General features: G+C 48.3%; 2 protein-coding genes across 2 annotated transcripts in view; one reads left to right on the top strand and one right to left on the bottom strand.

Moving 5' to 3' along the window:
- LOC126571248 (mucin-5AC) overlaps nt 1-18,488 on the top strand; it is a 286,563-nt gene that overhangs the window by 102,893 nt on the left and 165,182 nt on the right. The window lies entirely within an intron of this gene.
- Nucleotides 1-18,488, bottom strand: part of LOC126571246 (protein similar) — a 124,991-nt gene that overhangs the window by 68,108 nt on the left and 38,395 nt on the right. Inside the window, exon 7 of the mRNA XM_050229599.1 lies at nt 16,027-16,168. Coding sequence (XP_050085556.1) covers nt 16,027-16,168 — 142 coding nt within the window. The remainder of the gene's footprint in view (nt 1-16,026; nt 16,169-18,488) is intronic.

Raw genomic sequence — 18,488 nt, 5'->3', positions numbered from 1 at the left:
AGGCTCCTGCCCTACTTTGCAATTCACTACTCCCGAACCCCATTTGGTGCCATTGTGCCAATAAAACCCTGACCGGAGAGCGGGGAGGAATTGTGCACAAATTAGAAATTCTTTCTCAATTTTGTGGGTAAGTAATGAGATTGGCGAGCGGCCTAGGCAGCAAATCTAGCCCTTTTTGGGCGCGGTGCGTCCGATCTAAGCGGACAAGGCCATTGGGAGATGGTAGATAAAATCGGGAAACCCATCGGCTCGAACCAACGAGCTTCGCGCGAATAAGGAATGGTTCTCGAAGGACCAGAGGTGACCAGGGGTTAGCGACTACAAGGAGGAGATCAATGTGAACCAAAAAAGAGACAAAAAAGACTTTCAATAATATTAGCTTGTACAACAACTTGACGTACTAAAGCGTTTAATGATTTTCTCAATACTTCTCGTAACGATTCGAACAAACATTCCACACAATAGTCCGAACATCATCATTACAATAATTCTTCAACTAACTCGGAAGCGCCACGCAAAACACAAACGATCGCAATAATCTGTCATAAAAAACAGATCACCAGGCGTAGACCGCTGTAATCGTTATCAATGAAGCAACCGCCAACTGGCACACCGGACTGACTGACTCAGTAGTGAGGTGCTTGTGGTATAAAACATTCGATCATAAAAACGAAAGTTATCCTGCAGATATACTTCGCCATCAGCGCGCCAACAACACGCCAGCCAACATGCCAAAATTGGAACTGACACAGAGGTTAGTAATGAGCAAGAAGTTCAGCTTTTCGAGCCTTCTGAGAGTCTACGGGCAATAAAATAGAATTGTGCGTGCGAGTGTGTGCCGGAGAGGATCGACTGTCTCCGTTACTCTGTTCCAGGAGACCCGGAAACAGATAAAAAGTTACCCCAAATCCCCAACAAATAGCTGCTTGATTGTAGGGGATTCTGTGTTTCCCCAAAGTGTCACCCCAACGCATTCCGCCCCCCCCCCCCCCCCCCCAAACCCCATGAATCTAGGGGGATGAAGTGAAACTCTCCGTTAGCCCGACCGCACCATGTGCCGCGGTCATGGCTGTGAACCTAGTTTGCCTTTTTTCGGTTATCTTCGGCTTGGTTCTTCTCAATATCACACACGCTCTTCGAGTTTCGATGTTGACTTTCCATCTCGGGTTGGAAATACCACATTCGGAATATGAAAATGGCAAACACGTGTAGGCGCGCGGTTGCCTTCTACCGTTGGAAGGTTCTTTTTGCCACAAGAAAAACCTCTCTATTACTAAACTTTCCTCATCATACTGTGAGCGCTAGGTATGTGTGACTGTGTGATGGAATTGTTTTGCTTGGACCAAAAAGTCGACCGGAAAACCCACGGAAACCCAGTGAGCAGCGTGCGTCGGAGTAACGGAGTTTTTCAGTGGATTTCAGACGCACAACGCACCCAGTTCCAGCAAGTACTCTGTGGGGGTTTTTCTTCACCCCGGTTCCAGTAGTTCCTTCCAAGGCACTCGATAATCCTACCGTCAATGGTTTAATAGCGCGCAATGCTACTGTCTCAAAATTCTCCAAAAACATTCCCCATAGGAGGGGACCAAAGTTTTTGGTGGAACTGTGGAACAAAAAAGTGAAATAAAAAGATCGTAAAATGCAAAGCGAGAAAGAACCAACAAAAACCATCCAGGGGACGCCTCCGCATGTGTGCGTATTTGTGTGAGTCAGGCGTCGTGTGTTTCTAGAAGGCTACATTAAAAAGGGAAAGCGGAACCGGAGGCCTTCTTATCAGTCGTCAAATGGTTCGTGGCACGAGCTGCTGGTGCTGCTGAAGGCCACCAATCGTGGTGTGGTGTGCATGGAAGAAAGCTTACCTTTCTCGAGCGCAGGCTTTCCGGAAGTAGAGCAAAGCTAAAAACGAGAAAAAAACCGCCCCGAAAAGAATGGTTTTATCCTTCACAGCCCCACCAGCCAAGGCGCACGCTGGTCCTGCTGTGGCTTCATTAAAAGTGGGAAAAAGTAAAACTTGAGGCAGCACCGGCAACAGTAGGCACCAGAGCCCGCCGCCGATGGGCGTGAAAATGGTTCAACTTCAAACATCAGGCTCCCCGCCACCGTGCCGCCAAACGAGAGGAGAGCCTAGAAGCTGCGTCCAAGTTCATTAGGACGACTTCTTAAGCTGGAACGTTCCTTTTACCTCCCTTTGAAACTCGACATAGTGATTACCGGATGGGCGATGGTAAGTCGAGAAACGATAATTGCTCCTCGGGCTTTAAGGGAATATGAGGAGCAGCAGCAGCAACTCAAAACATGAGTACCCGAGTGTAGAGAGTGTTTAAAATTCGAAAAGCAGTTCCGATAATGATTTCCGTGTAAAATATGATTGAAAACATACTTTAAACTTTTTAAGATGCTTATAAAGCGGATTAGCAACAGAAATTACACTAAACCTACGGAAAACATTCCAGTGTTTCTGCACAAAACTACTCTGCAGCGACTTTAACGAGCTAGGCACATCGATTCGCTCGAAGCAGCGGCGGTGGTTATGGGGCAAGGCACTTGGAGAGATCCCCATGTGTTCATGGCTCACCGGAAAGCGGAAGACCAAAAACTTCCTAGTGCGGGCCACGTATGGCCCACCGTAACGTGGCCTGGTAGCGCCGTGTTTCGATCCACGAAATTACCGCTCGTATCTACCACGACGCGGGGCTAAGCTGCTGCTGCCTGTTCCTTGGTGCGGAAGTCGTGAAAACATTCTCGCTTCTCTTTGCGGAACAAGCTAGCAAACGCCTCGTTCATTGCTGTTGTTGCTGCTGCAGCTGTTGTAAAAGTTATGTTAATTTGATTTGTAATTTGCCGCCATTGAGGCCGCTCTCCCCGGGTTCTCGGGGGTTCTGCCTTTCGCCCTTCGTTGCTCACCACAGAGGCGACGCCAGGCGAGGTTCATTTTCCACTTTGAAAGGCCTAGTCGCGAAGTGCACGGGACGAACGAACGAACCAACGAAGGAAGGCAGCTCCCGGAAGGAAGCTCGGAAGAAGAGGAAAGAAATTGGATAAGAAAGTACGCTGGTCCCAGGGCCACCCACTTTACGAGTTGGTTTAGTGAGCGGCTTGCCTTCGTTGCGATTGAGAAAGTTTTGCGGAGGATCGCGCGCGCGCGCGCGCGCGTATTTCCCGCAGGTCAGGTACGTGGCGGTTGGGAAACGGGTCAAAGCAGCACACTCCAGCTTCTTGCCACACAACGCGCTTGTCGCGCTCATGGCCCCACGTACATCATCAGAACTGGTTGAATTCAGATTCATCTGCTTTGCATCGGAGGCGATTAGAAAATCAATAGAAATCTGCGTAATGCCGAGAGGGCCGCTGCTGCTCAAAGGCTTCCACAGTTCGCACGAAATATCGACGAACGGCCCCGTGGCGGCCTTGGGCCCAAAACTCTGCTCCAGTGAGTTCCGGGAACAGTTTTATTGGATTTGTAAATTTTAATAAATCCAACCCATCTAATATCCCCCTTGGCCGAACAAAAACTCCACAAAAAATGGGCCCCAGCAGAGAAATACGCTCGCTTTTACAAAGCTTTTGGCCCCTTTTGCGGATCATCCTTCTTGGCCGGGGTTTGTAATTTCATTCCCGACGACACCGCGGCCGGACAACAGCGCTGGCACCGGAGGAAAATGATGATCCCTTTTTCGGGGGTGGCTGCAAAGCAAAATTATATGCCCAGTCCCCCGTTCATCAACCACAAAATTTGCCACCTCGAAACCTTGGAAGTTGATGAAAATACCAAGAAACGAAGCTGCGATGATGAAGCCAGGTTTGGACAGGGTTTCGCGTAGGTGCGCAGCCGGGCGGATAACGAACTCTCGGCCCCGTAATCCAATCGAACGGCAACGATTCGATCAAAATCAGACCACCGCCGCCTCGTCGTAAATCGATAGGGAGGGGGGTGAAAGGCCGCTGAATCGTATCGAATTCTTGCCATTCATTTTGTGGTTCCATTTCAGTTCTGTGTGCTGTGGCGGTGAAGCAACACAGCATAAGGAACATAAGGAATGACATCCCGTTCGCAATTCGCAGGAAACTCGTTGGCCGAATTATGGTTCTCGCTTTTTCTTTTTGCTTCTTGGCGGACGCTCCTGTCTGCGATAGAATACTAATCACTTCCGGTTGCCCAAGTCACATGACTGGAAGCTTTATTGCCCCGATCTTTCATTGATTTCCAGCATAAAAACGGTCATCCCCGGGGTTCGGAGGTTACGTCATTAACTGCGAATGCGAGGATAAAACAAATTCTCTTTCATTATTTGCCTCAAACTGCTTTTTTTGCACTTCGATGCTACTACCATGTAGCTTGCTTTTTGTAAGAAAAACGACAGAAATCAGATGCGACTTGTGCCTCAAGTGGAGGCTGTACAACGGGAAGACGAGGATCGACGAAATTACGTAAAATGCAGCTCTCCCTGTGCCCAAAGCCATGCGGCCCTCGCCCTGAATTTAATTAAGCCATCACTCTAGCACATCGCCCGGATCTCCTCCAGACTCCTGCCTTCCTATTCCTCTCCGACCAGTACAAACTGTCCCTCACTCTCCCTCTCTTTCTCTCTCTGTGATCCTCGGATCACGTAAAAAGGTGGCTTAATTTGCAGGGAATACTACTTCCTTTTTTTTTATTCCCTCCATTCTAATTAATATGACTTCTCGGTTCGGGAGCGGGAGCAGGTCGCTGCAATCAGCACGCGGTGACAGTACCAGGAATTCGAGGCAAATTGATTTGCCACGCCACGTCGTGGAACGTCGTCCGTAGCCGAGACCGTAGCTCACCTTCCGATTGTCATCAGAGATCAACGCGCTCGCCCACGTGCCCGCCCTTTGGCTTACGCTTTATAGAAGGGAATGGGCAATAAAAACCAGAGAAAAGCGGGAAAATAAATACGATCCCTAAAACTAAGACCCTTTCATCGGTCTGGTTGGGGCTTTTTACACCCCCATTCCCTGGTTGGCTGGCTGGCAGGCTGGCTGGTGTCTAATCAACTTGATCTTCCGGTTGGAACTCGTTTCAGAGGACAGCTCAATCCCGGACTTCCCGGAATTGCCACACTTAAAGCTAGTGCTGGTGGCAGTTTAAAGCCAAGTCAAGTACGTAACATAGTCGCCGTTGAAAGGCTTACTCGTAGGAGCAGAGGAACGCACGGATACGGATTGTGGAAAGACGGGGAGTCTAATCAATTTTCTGCTCTTCGGACACCACGAAACTCCTTCACTTCACTGTTCGCTGTTCCACTTAATTCCTGTGGTTAGGAGGCGAGCGAGCGAGAAGCACATTATTGAATCCAATATTTCAAACTCTTCCCAGGGAAAATTAAAATCCAGGTCTCCAGTGTTTACAGCAGTACGGGCCGCAGGGGATAATGCCTAGAATCGAAAGCTCTGGTTCCCTTTTTTGAAAGCCTTCCGGCGTTGTGGACGACTCTGTGGGTGTGCGTGCCTCTCTCCCTTTTGCTCTTCCACGAACGAACTCCTCGCTTCCCACCTAGATTGGATTGCGTTGGTTTCCGGTTTCTCTCCGGACCATCACGCTCGCCGATGAAAAAGTGGACCAAAAAGCGTCTTGCGATCTGTTCGCTGGGGTCTCGGTCTCGGGAACGGCTCTTTGCTTGAGTTAATTTGATACGGGTGAATTGCGTCGAATACGCTGCACACCACCACGGAGAGGGAGTCAGTATCCTCGTCCCGTACATTATCCGGACATTGAAATATTTTTGGTAGACGCACGCTGGCTAGCTCGCTGCCCTAGAGTGTGTGTCCCTATTCCCTTGTGGCATAAATCTTGGGATTTTCACTTTAAAATGTGCTGACTGGGTGGGAATATAGCCTCACGCAAGCCATCCCCAAACTTGTGCCGAATTGAGGTAGTAGTCGAGACGAAAGCAGGCTACCCTAGTCCCGGAAATGGCATCCCTTGGCGTCATTGGGCTGGCACATAATCCGGGATTTGTGTGTGGTGGATGGGAGCGAGAAGAGTAGAGTGGGGAGCTTCGGCGCAAAATCACAAGCGGCAAATCGCACCTTCACAGCGAGCGCATCCTCTACACAGAGGAAGGAAGCGGAAGTGGCACGAATTGGTTCATGAATTATTCACGCTAAAAGTGATGGGAGCAGGCAAACCGAACCGAAGAGCTCCTTCGTCAAATGATACCAGTTTGACGAGGATGCGCTCCTCCTGGTCTCTCGCTACGGCACAGCAGGACCATAAGGAAGTTCCCAAAGTGCCAGGCAAAAAGGTTGGCTGAGTACGGGCGGGACTCATCACGTATCACCGCCGTCAGTGTGTCAGCAAGTTGAGGAGGCGTGAGTCTTCCGGGCAGGCGTTTTGGTTTGATTAAGATGAGCATGAAAGTGGTATGGATGGATGAGACAATCATCTCGTGAAAGCTATCTCCATACTGTTATCCGGAAGTACGATAAAGTCTAATTCCAGAGCAGTTGCGCTATAAAAAACATTAAATATTAACACACCACTAGTTAGTCCGCTAATGAAGGCCGATGCTAGGCTATAGTTAGAGGGCTTTAAAAATAACACTAGTCAATTGTGACTCCAGCACGTGCCACTGAGTCCGCGGATTGATAAGAAATCGACAAGAACGGAGCACAGCATCTGCATTGCGGCATCAAGCATGTGACTTTGATAATGCAACTGGAATCGAATCGAGGGTTTTGATTGAATTGATCAAACATAGATCGTGACTACGCGACCTCCAGTGAGTGGTCAGAGATCATCAGAGAGACAGGTCGTTCGGTAAACAAACGTTCCGGAACACAAATCCAGATGCAATCAACGATCTATCAAGGATGCCAACCCGCGATGACGTAAATGAATGGAGGTTGAAAACAAACAATGAAACATAAAACATCGTGATAACGAAGCAGTAGGGAACGAGTGGTCATAGCATTGAATGGAATCTTCCATTATACAACAGAATGAAGCAGAGAAGAATGAATAACTTGACTTAGAATAATAACAAACAAGGAAGCGCATAAAATTCGATTGGAAAATTTGAAAAAAATGTTCCAAATGTAAAAATGCATCAAATTCATCTTTAAACATGTTCCAAAAAACGTAAATTTTCATGCTCATAAATGAGTAGCAACTTCCTGGCATACGTAATTGCGAGCGCCAGTATTCCAGTTTGATAAACAGTTATGTTAATTGACGCCCGTATTAACTACCGACTATCAGTCACGACCCCCAAACAACCAATGGATCATTAACGTTGGTTCAAGTACCACCCTTCCTCTTCTTGTAAGACACCTCGGTGGCCAAAAAATGTTCTTCAACAGATTTCTCTTCTCAATTTTAACCTGACCACGGCCCTGGGACCAATGCACACATCGAGAGGGACCAAGAGCATCGGAAACACGTGCCCACGGCCTACAAGCACTTGAAACATTGATACATAACCACCACCCATGAGCGCCATCATAACTTTAACCTTGGACGTTTCTTCCTCTTGGGCCCGTGCGACGACTGCACTTCACTCTTCGCTTCCTCACTGCTCTGCTGCTCTCGGTTTGCTCGATTGATTGGGGGAAGTATTTTTATAGGCCACAATTGAGACCGGGTCAGGTTCAAGTGGCTCAGCTGGTGTTGATTAAATTTTTGGGATCCCTGCTCGCGCCATTGTCGCCGAGCGTCGCTGGATTGCCGAAATAGCAACGGGGAAGGGGAGAGAGAGGCAGAAAGACAACACGCGGAGTGCGAATGTCACGAACACAAACGAACTGGTGTGCTTGGCGTCCACATTGGGATACTGGATCCGGATATCGGGCACTGCACTGCAATCAGTTGGCATGTCTACCGATACTTTCGGTGCGTTCTGAGCTCGCTCGTCTTCTCGTGTTTTATCCAATTCCCTGGACTCGATCAATTACTTGTCGTTTCATCGTCGAGCAATCAAACTTTCGATCGAAATGTCTCTTTCCCCCACAAGAACACCCTCCCTCCCTCTCGGTGTCCGCCGTCCATCGATCCAGGGATCAAGATAAATTTTCCAATAACCATGACCTGTATAGCGTCAGCGTCGAGCAACTGACCTGATGGGGTAACGCCTTCCGGTCATTCCGACGCGAAGGCGAAGACGAACGAGTTGGGAGTCGGGATAAAGTGCGCAGTGACGTGGGTAGGGGAAAAACATTTCGTTTCTGATCACCTTCTCGGCACGCACGTTTGCGTGCGCTCACTGCTAGCTCCTACGGGTTACTGGTATTATTTATTGACGATAATATCAGACCTCCGACGGGCGCTCGTCTCGAACTCTAACGCCCGGCAGACGAATCGTCAATTATTTCCCATTCTCCTTGGTGCTTGTTTTTTTTGTTGGGGAAGGAAGTGGGAGGTGCACGTGTACATAATTACTTCCTGTGGCTCCCCTAACAACCTCCTCTCTCCATCTATCCATCATTCCGGGATCCGGGACTATCCTTTTAATTACAGCATTAAGGACTTGCTTGCTTGATGGCTTGAGCTCTATTTGCATACAGCCATTTGCACCTCGCGTTGCGATGTTAACGAGGATCGTACGACGAAGCGACTTAACTACATCCCCAAATTCCCTTTGTAATCGTTTATTTCTATTGCTGCTAGGAGTGAACCGGACCTTAAGTGACCCCTTACGGCGGTTCAAGATGCCTGCCAGTGCTTCCTCGAGTCTTTGTCTTGAGGTGAGCAAGTCATGATCTAGCAATACGCTAATAGAAGGTTGCATGATTTGTACCCCTAAGAAACGACTTCGCTAAGACTAGGGCACAATCAGACTTGAGAGTTCTTCTTTCTTCACCGGCAAGTCAAAATGAAAGTCGAAAGCCAAATCGACCGATTGTCACATCACTGCGACCGTCTTCGGCGATAATTGCTACACTAATACCAAGCTGTCAACACGCCCAGAGATGCCAATCTAACCGTCTAGCTTCAAGCATTAGAGAGACGATCTTAACGCCGATGAATCCAGCCCATAATTGCGTCTTTATCCATCAGGAGATGCCCTGAAACCGTTGTCTCTTCGTTAGGGAGTGTCATTCATGATCGTTCGCCCCCATCAGCCATATGTTGCCCCGGAGGGGGGGGGGGGGGGTTACACCGGTAGGCCGGCCATACGGAAATGTCATTGTGATGATACCGAGACCGAGATACGCAGCATGCCGGATATCAAATATTGGTTGGTCAAGCCGCCCCTTCCCTGGCGCAATAGGTTGACATTTTTGACATTCCTAAACGGATTCGGCACAGTTCATTGAGGAAGTGGGCCGAGGACTTTTTGCCAGAACGGAAATAACCGAACCGAAAGGACAGATTTCGGATCCCGGGAGTCCCATGTTCGGAAGGTACCTGTCACTGACATTCACGTTTCGGAACCTTCCCGCCCCCCATCGATACTCCTCCCTCCGAATCTGGAACACGCTCCTTTTCACGGCGTCGCTCCATCATTCCCGATCCCGATCAATATCGATGCCGACGACACGGAACGTCGGTTCCTGACGCCCTAGGCCAATAATGTAGCGTCACAATCGAGCAAATCGTTTTTCAAATTAATTCTGTCACAAGCAACGTGGCAAACGGCCGGGGAAAATCGGCCCATAACACGTGTCAGCTCGCGAGGTCGGTTTTCCTTTTCGTTTCGTTCCGCCGAGCCCTGGCAGCTGCTCCTTAAATCATACTAAACGTCCACCGGGAGTGGCATTAAGTGAGTGTTTGGCGCCCACCGTAACATCGCATCAAAATAGCATTTTACTTATTATTATTATGAATAGGTAAAGCATACAGCATAACACGTACAGCATAGCGACTAATGACAAGACTAATTAATGTTATGCCAACAAGGAAGTGGCAGTTTGTTGCGTTGCGGGGAAGCGAAGACGTGAAGCGGAGTCAGCGAGCTTCACTTATTGGACGTAAAGTATTTGAAATGATTGCTACATATCAAACCGAGATCGTTATGCTGGGCGCGCACTGATCGTGTCTATTTCGAGAATGTCAACAATTTCGAAAGAACTGACCGCTTAAGTCCGAGGATGTTAGGACAAAACAATGAAACCGGCAGGTCCATCATCGTCAAGTTACACAATCCATGAAGGGAAGAAGGCGAGAAGACAGCGATCCTGGTAAATATTTCATTTAGATTTTGAAACATTCATCAAGGAGTCCGAGTTGACCACCACCTTTCGGAAGCATATCATTCACGCACTCTCTCCCTCTCTTCCTCAACTCCTTCGTCTCGTCCTTGGTCGGTCCGAGCATGTGTCGCGGTCCCTAACCCGATCACTACCGCACCCAGAACTCTATCGTTTGGTGTGGCGTGTCGAGTGAACATATTAATGAAACCTAACTATAGAATGCTTCGTAGAGACATCGTCCAATTCCAATCGTATCGACCGTGGAATGCGAAACGAACGGGGAGGTGGACCCCCCCGCTCATACTGCGCGTGTCATTGCTTTCCAACCGAGAAAAAAATGGCTAGACCCCAAACAGGACAAACTGGTGCGAGAATAGAAACAACAACATTCATCCCCACGAGCGAGATCACGAGTTCTACCTCGAGCACACACCTCGAGTCGCAAATGAACCGGCCAGATCCGGTTGCGAGACAAGGGACCACGGGGCGGTCCGTATTCGACCAAAAACAAACCACCAGACCAGGGGTGGCAGACTGATAGCATAGCGCCTGGGACTCACATAAGTGCAGCTTTGTTTCATAACATCAGATCATACCATATCGCTCGGCTAAATATATCTTTTCGTCATCTCTCTCTCTCTTTTTGTTGTGTGATCAAAACCCTCGTCCAATGTAATGATGATGATGGAGCAGCAGCAGCGAGGAGCAGTGAGTGATAAAAAAAAATGGTAAGAAACAGTTCGCGAGTTCAGTTCGTATTCCTAGCCATTCTGGTCTGCAGGATCTTCAACCAGAGACACAGACACGCACACGGAATGGCCATTAAATTATTCAACTACTCCCGCGGCCACAGACACTGGGACAGTTCTTCGGTGGCGCCCCGTCTCCCGGTGGGTTGTTGATTGGCAGGGAACCACTTCGCACCCCTACTCCCTGTCCTGAGACCCCGATTTTTATGGTCACTCCTCGACGACGATCCTCTTGTGATCGACTAATTTTAGTTGTTTTCACTTTCATTCGAGATGACGATTAAACGGAACGCAAAGTGACAGGAATAGTTCCTTCTCTTCCCCCTTTCCTTCGCATCGTCAATTGGCAACCAACACCCTGAAACAACCAGCCCGCGAGCAGTGACGATCGTTGAAAACAAACGCCACATTCATTGAGAGACCACCCCGCCCTCGCCCTCGGATCCACACTACCGTTGTAGTGAGATTCGCAAGACAATTGCTTGATTTGAGCTAATTGATTGTAAGAACAGGCGCCCGTGCTAGTGTGTGGGGAGTGACCAACAGAGGAAACCAAGTTTACGATGATGCTCGAGCTCAAGATGTTCGAGCGTGCGTCCTTGAGTAGTAGGAAGGAGGAGGCGCAGAAGAAGGGAAAGCACACCATCCCCTGTTGCTTCTAAAAGAAGAGACGAGGGAAGGGTGAAGCAAACAAACCATTTAGCTGCTTCGCTCCTAAGCAGAAGCAAGAGATGAAAGGAAAGAGGCCCGTCCGCGATTCGCGCCTGATCGCCTGATATGCCGGATCACATGATGAAAACAATGTATTTCTTGCTTTTGCACCGAAATCGTGGCGCACGTGGCAGCACAACAGTCGGTGGTTAACGACTTGAAGTGACACGATACGACATGGGCGATGGACGATCTGTATTCTAAAAAAAATGGCATACCATGCGTTACCATGGTCGACGATCAGCAAAACCCTCTAGGGAAGGGCCGCTTTTGGCGGAACTTTTACTGCATTTCACCCGCGATGAGAACAATGAACACTTACGACCGATTTGTTGAAAGACCTTCGCAGCTGGCTATTATTTTAGAGAACGATTCGATGGCTCGATGAAGAGTTTACTTTTTAAACATGAAGTATATACGCACCTCGCGCGCGGCTCGAGGGGATTTCAATGCGGCAATAAACCTACGTCTTATCTGATTTGCTGGCGCCAAACCATCGAGTACAATCGAAGCACCACGCGACTGTTGTGGAGCACTGATTGTGGAGCATTGGAGCCTCGTTATTTAACAACAGTCTGCCATTTGTTATGGACAGGAAACGCGTTAGCACACTTCACATGCGTTGTTTTATGTTGAATTAGTACACTATCTGATCACTAGCGAAGAGAATGGCTGTTAATCTTGGCAGTTCCTTATTGAGAAATGGTTGTTATTTATTCAAGACTCGCCTAACAACTGAAACTGCAACCTTTCGCCAGCGTTACTACGATTTAAAAACATGTAATCCATGCGCTACTTGGATTAGAATAGCCTACATGGTGATTGAGACTTCATATCTCGGCTAGAATGTAGAAAACAGAGCAATGAAGATCACTTCTACTGGTTCAAGAATTCCTCACCGTGGCTCCATCCTAGAGATAGAAACAAAAGTGATCCCTTTGGCTAAACAAACGATTATAATCTATCACCACAGTGCGGATTTCAAGTGAAAACTAAAACGCTTGAATTATGGGCCAGGTGCTGCTAGGGGCTGACCAAAGCGCAACAGACCCTTTTGGAATTGCTGACAACCCAGCACACTATCACAGCCACACAAGCACACTATATCATCTATCATAGTCTCCCGAGAAAATGGAGCCAGGAACAGAACAAAGACGTCGTCCACGGTGGCGGCTACGATTATCGCCGTGCGGAATAGATAAATCAAAACCACAGAGCCAAACGATCATCGCCTTCAGTGGGTTGTCAAAGAAGAAAAGCAAAACCCGACGAACGCATTCAAACAATCAAACGAAGGAGGATCTCTGTCTCCTTCACACAGTTCGCGCGTACACGCTTCCTCTCTCCGATGGCAAAACAGATGTTTTTTCTCAACCTTTTCACACGACTTCTTCTCCACACAGTTTGCCTTTGGGCCGTCTCTATTCGTTGATAGTAACCACCACTGTGAACGTATTTTGTTTTCTTTTTTTTTTTAATGAAGAAATAGGGGGAAAGGAATAGGAGGGATTTCTGGTTTGCATCGCTGGGACTTTGTTGCTTGACTCACTGTTCACTTCTTCAAACAACGACTTGATGCTTGCTTGCCGTTTGCGCAAGTCGAATGATTTATCGCACCAACTGCACCGAAGACCGCGGTTGCGGATTTGTGATCCAACCAGCGGCTAGGGGTGGTCGTCAGCTACGGAACGAAACGGAACCATACTGAACACCGAACCACCCCCCAAAAACCCAACCGTAAAACGGAATTCATACCGGCAATATCGGGGGAAACTCGCCGAAGCCACACACCACACCACATGACAACAAATCGGACTCAATCAAGATACAATTTATGACTTTTAAATTACTGTCTCCGTCCACTCGGATGTCGCTGGCCGTAAAGACACGCGCAGCAGACACACAGACGAGTCAGAGCGGGTCCTGGGGGGGGCTTAGTATGATGAGCATGAAGATGAGACAGAGAGAAGAAAGTAAGAAACGTTTCACCTACCTTTTGACGCGTATGTTGCTGCAAAGAACAGTTCGTTAGACAGTGGGAAGGGAAGGAGCTAGGGAGAGGAGTTCATATGATAATTTGGTGTCTTTCACAGTTTTCTTCCAGCAACAGCAGCACAAGCATCATCAAGCGACATCAAGCGACGAGACCAAGGAGGAGGAAATGATGCTGACGTAAATGCGGACCCCTTTAGCAGCTTATGTTTGAAAACAGATTTCCAAGCGCGATCGCTCTTTCGGCGATGCTTTGTGCTGTCACAGCACTGCAAGCGCATCCGGAGCATCCAGAGAAGAAGAAAGGAACTGAATCACTATCGTCGCTCCTCGCCTTTGTGCCAAGGGAACCGTAAACGAGAGCCTGATAAATGATACATTAAAAAAGATCTATTCTCTATGCTAACCTCGGGAGTGTTAAATCACAAGCGAACCGGACCGAAGCCCGTGCGGTAATCACGCGGAGCGGACTGATATGCGATAAACCTCGTGCCAGGCCACAACCTTTTTGGCCACAAAAGCACCGGCGGCGGCGTCCAGCACCATTGTCGGTGAGCTTAGCAGCTAGTATCGTCCTCGTGTATCGGATAAGCGCCAGAGTGTCCGGAGCGGAAGTTGGGTGGCCGGTCCGTGGGTCGGTTTGCGATTGGCGATGAAACCGGGCGGCCACAAACAAAGAGCTATTCCAGCGAAGGCGAAGGACATGATGATATTGCTCGAGCGCGCGCCAAAAAACCAGCCAGCGAGCGAGCGAGCGACCTGTTGTTGTTACTGAGAATGGCCGGGAATGATCCCTCAACAAATGCGTACCGCTGACTCCACCTCCTCCAGTCGACATTGTGCCAATTTTCGGTGAAATAAAAAGGCGGCAAAAAAAGGCTTCCCAACGAACGTCGCTTCTCCTCGTCGGTTCGAAAGTCGAAAATCACAAAGAAAGAGGTGTCGGAGGACGGACGTCGAGGTACGACGAAGCGAAAATTATGTTCGCCTTGGTGGGTTTTTATGCTTTCTTTGTCTCCAGCATCAGCCAGCCAGCCATCCTGCCAGTCAGCCGAGGTTGGAGCGTCCTTAAAACCCTTTCCGGCCAGGGCTCTCGGTGCTGTCAAAGTTGAATTGAAGGATACAAACGCTTACGCTTACGGAGATGCAGTGCACCGCAACGACACAAGATAACGCTCAATGCCAGAAGAGAGAGAGAGAGAGAGAGAGAGAGAGAGAGAGAGAGAGAGAGAGAGAGAGAGAGAGAGAGAGAGAGAGAGAGAGAGAGAGAGAGAGAGAGAGCGCGCGCAGAGAGAGATTGAATTGAACCAACGTGGCGACCGGCGACAAAAAGGATTCGGTGCGGCGTGGCGCGATTTCCACGACGACGATGGCCGGAAAGTAAATGAATCGAAATGCAACGCGGATGCAGCGCAGAGATTGGGAAACTGCGACGACGACAACGGCGAGATGGAACATTGCATTCGAATCCAAGGGAATGGGGGGGGAGGGCAAGTTGATGATGAAGGGAGCCAAGCTAAGCCAAGCCAGCCAGCTTACCAATGATTGTCGGTGGCTGCGCAAACATAATTGAAATTTAGTCTCGGTTCGTCTAGTTTGGGAGTGCAACAATAAAATCCCGCCCATTCCGGAGGGGGAGGGGAGTGAGACGGAAAAGATTATGTGACAATGAGGGATTTTTCACATGGAACCAACGAAAAGTGCGAGTGCATGGACCTTCTACTATTGGCCACGTTCCGGATGCTCCAGCGCCACGGAGCGTAGTTTAAGACGTTCCGACGAGGTAATAGATCTTCATTTTCTACCATTGCTGCTTGCAGTTAATCTGATTTCCTTTCTACCGAGAGTAAGCAGATTGAATGCATATTCGAGTCTCTTTGTGTGCGCGGATGCCAAGAAAGGAAGAAAAGCTGTGAAATGTGGGAGTGAGTCATTGTAATAGGGATGGTAAGGGTTGGTTTTATGAAGGAAGACGTATACCGTAGTTGAAAAATAGAAGTTATTAAATCGAATCGAATCGAACCGTTGAGTGATTGACAGATATTGACAGATATTCGTTATGGGAAATGGGAATGAGATGATTCGCCGTGATGGTAGCGGCCCCGCCTTTTGTATCTTGATCGTCCTTTTTTTTTTGGTTGTTTCGTGGTTGTAAACGGAGTGATACCGATATACTGCACTACACCTCATCACGTGGTATAATGATCGATAAAAAATCTGTTAAAATACCCTTCAATATCGGCATCAATACAACACCCCGTGAGCAGAAGAAGCTCGATTTGAACCCCCGAAAAAAATAAAAAAAATAAACGAATTCCGTAAGTGAGGATGAAGTACACCACTGACAGGAATTCGTCTTCGTAAAATGCCATTCAAATGGTGCAGTTGGTGGAGTTAATAACAGAATGAAAGCAGCACCTACCTTATGACGTAGTTGACGCATACGATGCTGTGTGGCTTTTGCTTGTCGTAGATGACCGTTGCCTGCGTCACGACCCAAGCATAACCACCCATCTTGGCGAGGAATCGGTAGCGACAGGTTTCGCTCTGACCTTTGCTGATGACTAGAAGTTGAGAGAAAAAAAGGAAAAAACAAATAACAATTAAGATGAGTTGTGCACAAAGGAAAACTGTGGAGGTAAGTAGAAAAATTGTGTTCGCTTAAAACTAATCAAAACTATCAAAACTTTTTTTTGTTTTTTTTTTTACTCAAACAAACACCTCAGCAAGAACCCATCACATTCTTTTTTATCAGCGCCAAATAGCTGACAAAAGGAAGCCCACAAAGGAACTGACGAAAACGCAATCTCAAGCATGATTTCTTCCGCACCAGATAGCATCCTGATCGAGTGATTCCGATCGTGGTACACTGGCAAACAAAAGCGAGATGCGCACTGGACACGAACGGTTGCACCTCGAAATGCATCGCCACCGAACGCGCCCGCGTGTCGTTGTTTTCAGTTTTCAGCTTCATTTTCGTACCCCGCACCAACCTTGGCGATGGTTAAAAATCAAATCATTTGGCATGGAAAAGTTCAAGCGCGCCCAGAGGGAAAAGAAGCGGAAAATTCATTTACCAAATTGCGAGCGCCCGAGCCCGAGTGTTCATCGTGCAACCGACGGAAGGAAGGAAATCAAAGGGAAAAGTTTTTCATTTAGTTCCAATTTTCTCGTTTGCAGTTCTCGGTTGCAACACTAGTGAGCGTGAGTTTGTTCCTGTCAGCGGCACCACTTTTCCACGTTGGCGGTGGATTAGAAGTGTGGCCAGCAATTGGCAGCGGCGGCGGCTGCGACCTCGAGGATCACGAAGCTTTTCGCCTTTTACGCGAACTATAAAACCCCTTGGTCTCGCTCGCACCACCCCACCGGGGGCACAAAGAATTGGAAGACTTTGAATTAGAAACGCCAATAGCAAACGCCAATGCCGCTCGGGGGGAAATTGGCCAAGCGGATTTCACTCGTAAACGGGTTTGTGGTGCGATGCGATGCGAACCAACTGATGGAGAGAGAGAGAGAGAGAGAGCGTAGGACGGAGGGTGCATCCGCTAACTTGTAATTAACATCCCCCGGGGGTAGAAAAAAAAACAAAAAATGAAGAGAAACCAACGAAATCGAAGAAGTGTTTTGCTGGCATGAAGGAGGAGAATGACTTCGACAGACACAAGAGAACAAACAAGAAGAAGAAAAAGAAGCAGAAAGGAAAGCAGCTGGGGCTCCACTAACTAATTTTCAAACTGCTCGATTAGCGCAAAGTCAAAAGTACGAATGAAACCCCCGCCCACCGACAGCGTAGTAAGAGATGTGTTGTTCACCTTTCGGTCGATCGGTTACCTCGTCGATTGGTATCCTTTTCCTTCCCAACGCCACCTCCTGTTTGAAGATGTTGCTGCAATCCAACCTCTGTCCAAGCTCCCTTTTTTGTGCCGCAAAGCGTGCTAGAATTCGGACAAAACAATGTGACTTTCCTATCCGATCGCCCTCATCATCATCATCATCATCGTGATGAGGACCACCATCAGCGACATTACACTTAGCGCGCAAATAGTGAACCGGAAAAACCGAAAAAAAACACCGAAAAGGATTCCACTGTTAAAAGGGCGGAGAAAGAATGGGATAAGAAAATGTTTTCCAGCGTGACCGCCCACCGAATGCCGATGATGACGACGATGACCCAGAGCTAATGGATATCCACCAAAGCACGAGCACCACGAGCACCAGGTAATTCCGGAATCGATTCCGAGCTTTTAAGAGCTCCACATAAATTCCCATTCCTTCCAAAAAAAAACCTAGGAGGAGGTGCAAGAGTGCTCATAGGACGGACGAACGAATGGACGAACGGATGCGATGGCATCATAAAATCAAAGCTTCCGGCGATCCACCCCCTCTGGAGTGCTAACGATCATTTTTCTTTTCACGCAGAAGCCAGGACATTTACCTACGCCGTTAAGACCACAACAGAAGCAGCTTTAAGAGGGCAAGGGGGAGGGGGACAGCGAATGATGCTCTTCCCGTCTTACGGTCTTCTAAAGTACGGACTGCAGCGGTCGCGTGCACAGCGCATAATGGTGGCACCGTTTGTTGGCCAATTTTATGACCAAACCGAAGGAGAATCGATGCACAATCGTAATGCAGCCCATTTTATGACCAGTACCGCCCTAGACCGAGCACAATGCACACGAACGCGTGTGTATTTCACCATTCGCACCGTGCGCTACCTGGCGTCTCCATCGCAAGAAAGCGAGTGCTTTAGCTCCTTTGTGGTACCAGCTGTTCCCCCCTTTTTGTCTCACGAATTCTCTCCACTAGCAATGTCGTAATTGTTGCGGAAAATTTAATTGGAAACGGAACACAAGTAACGAACGAGTTTCATCTCTTCTTTGGTTT

This window comes from Anopheles aquasalis, chromosome 2 (genome assembly GCF_943734665.1).
Source record: "Anopheles aquasalis chromosome 2, idAnoAquaMG_Q_19, whole genome shotgun sequence".
In the NCBI taxonomy this organism is placed as follows: domain Eukaryota; kingdom Metazoa; phylum Arthropoda; class Insecta; order Diptera; family Culicidae; genus Anopheles; species Anopheles aquasalis.
The sequence above is the reverse complement of the archived record's forward strand: the minus strand, read 5'-3'. Positions and strand labels throughout refer to the sequence as shown.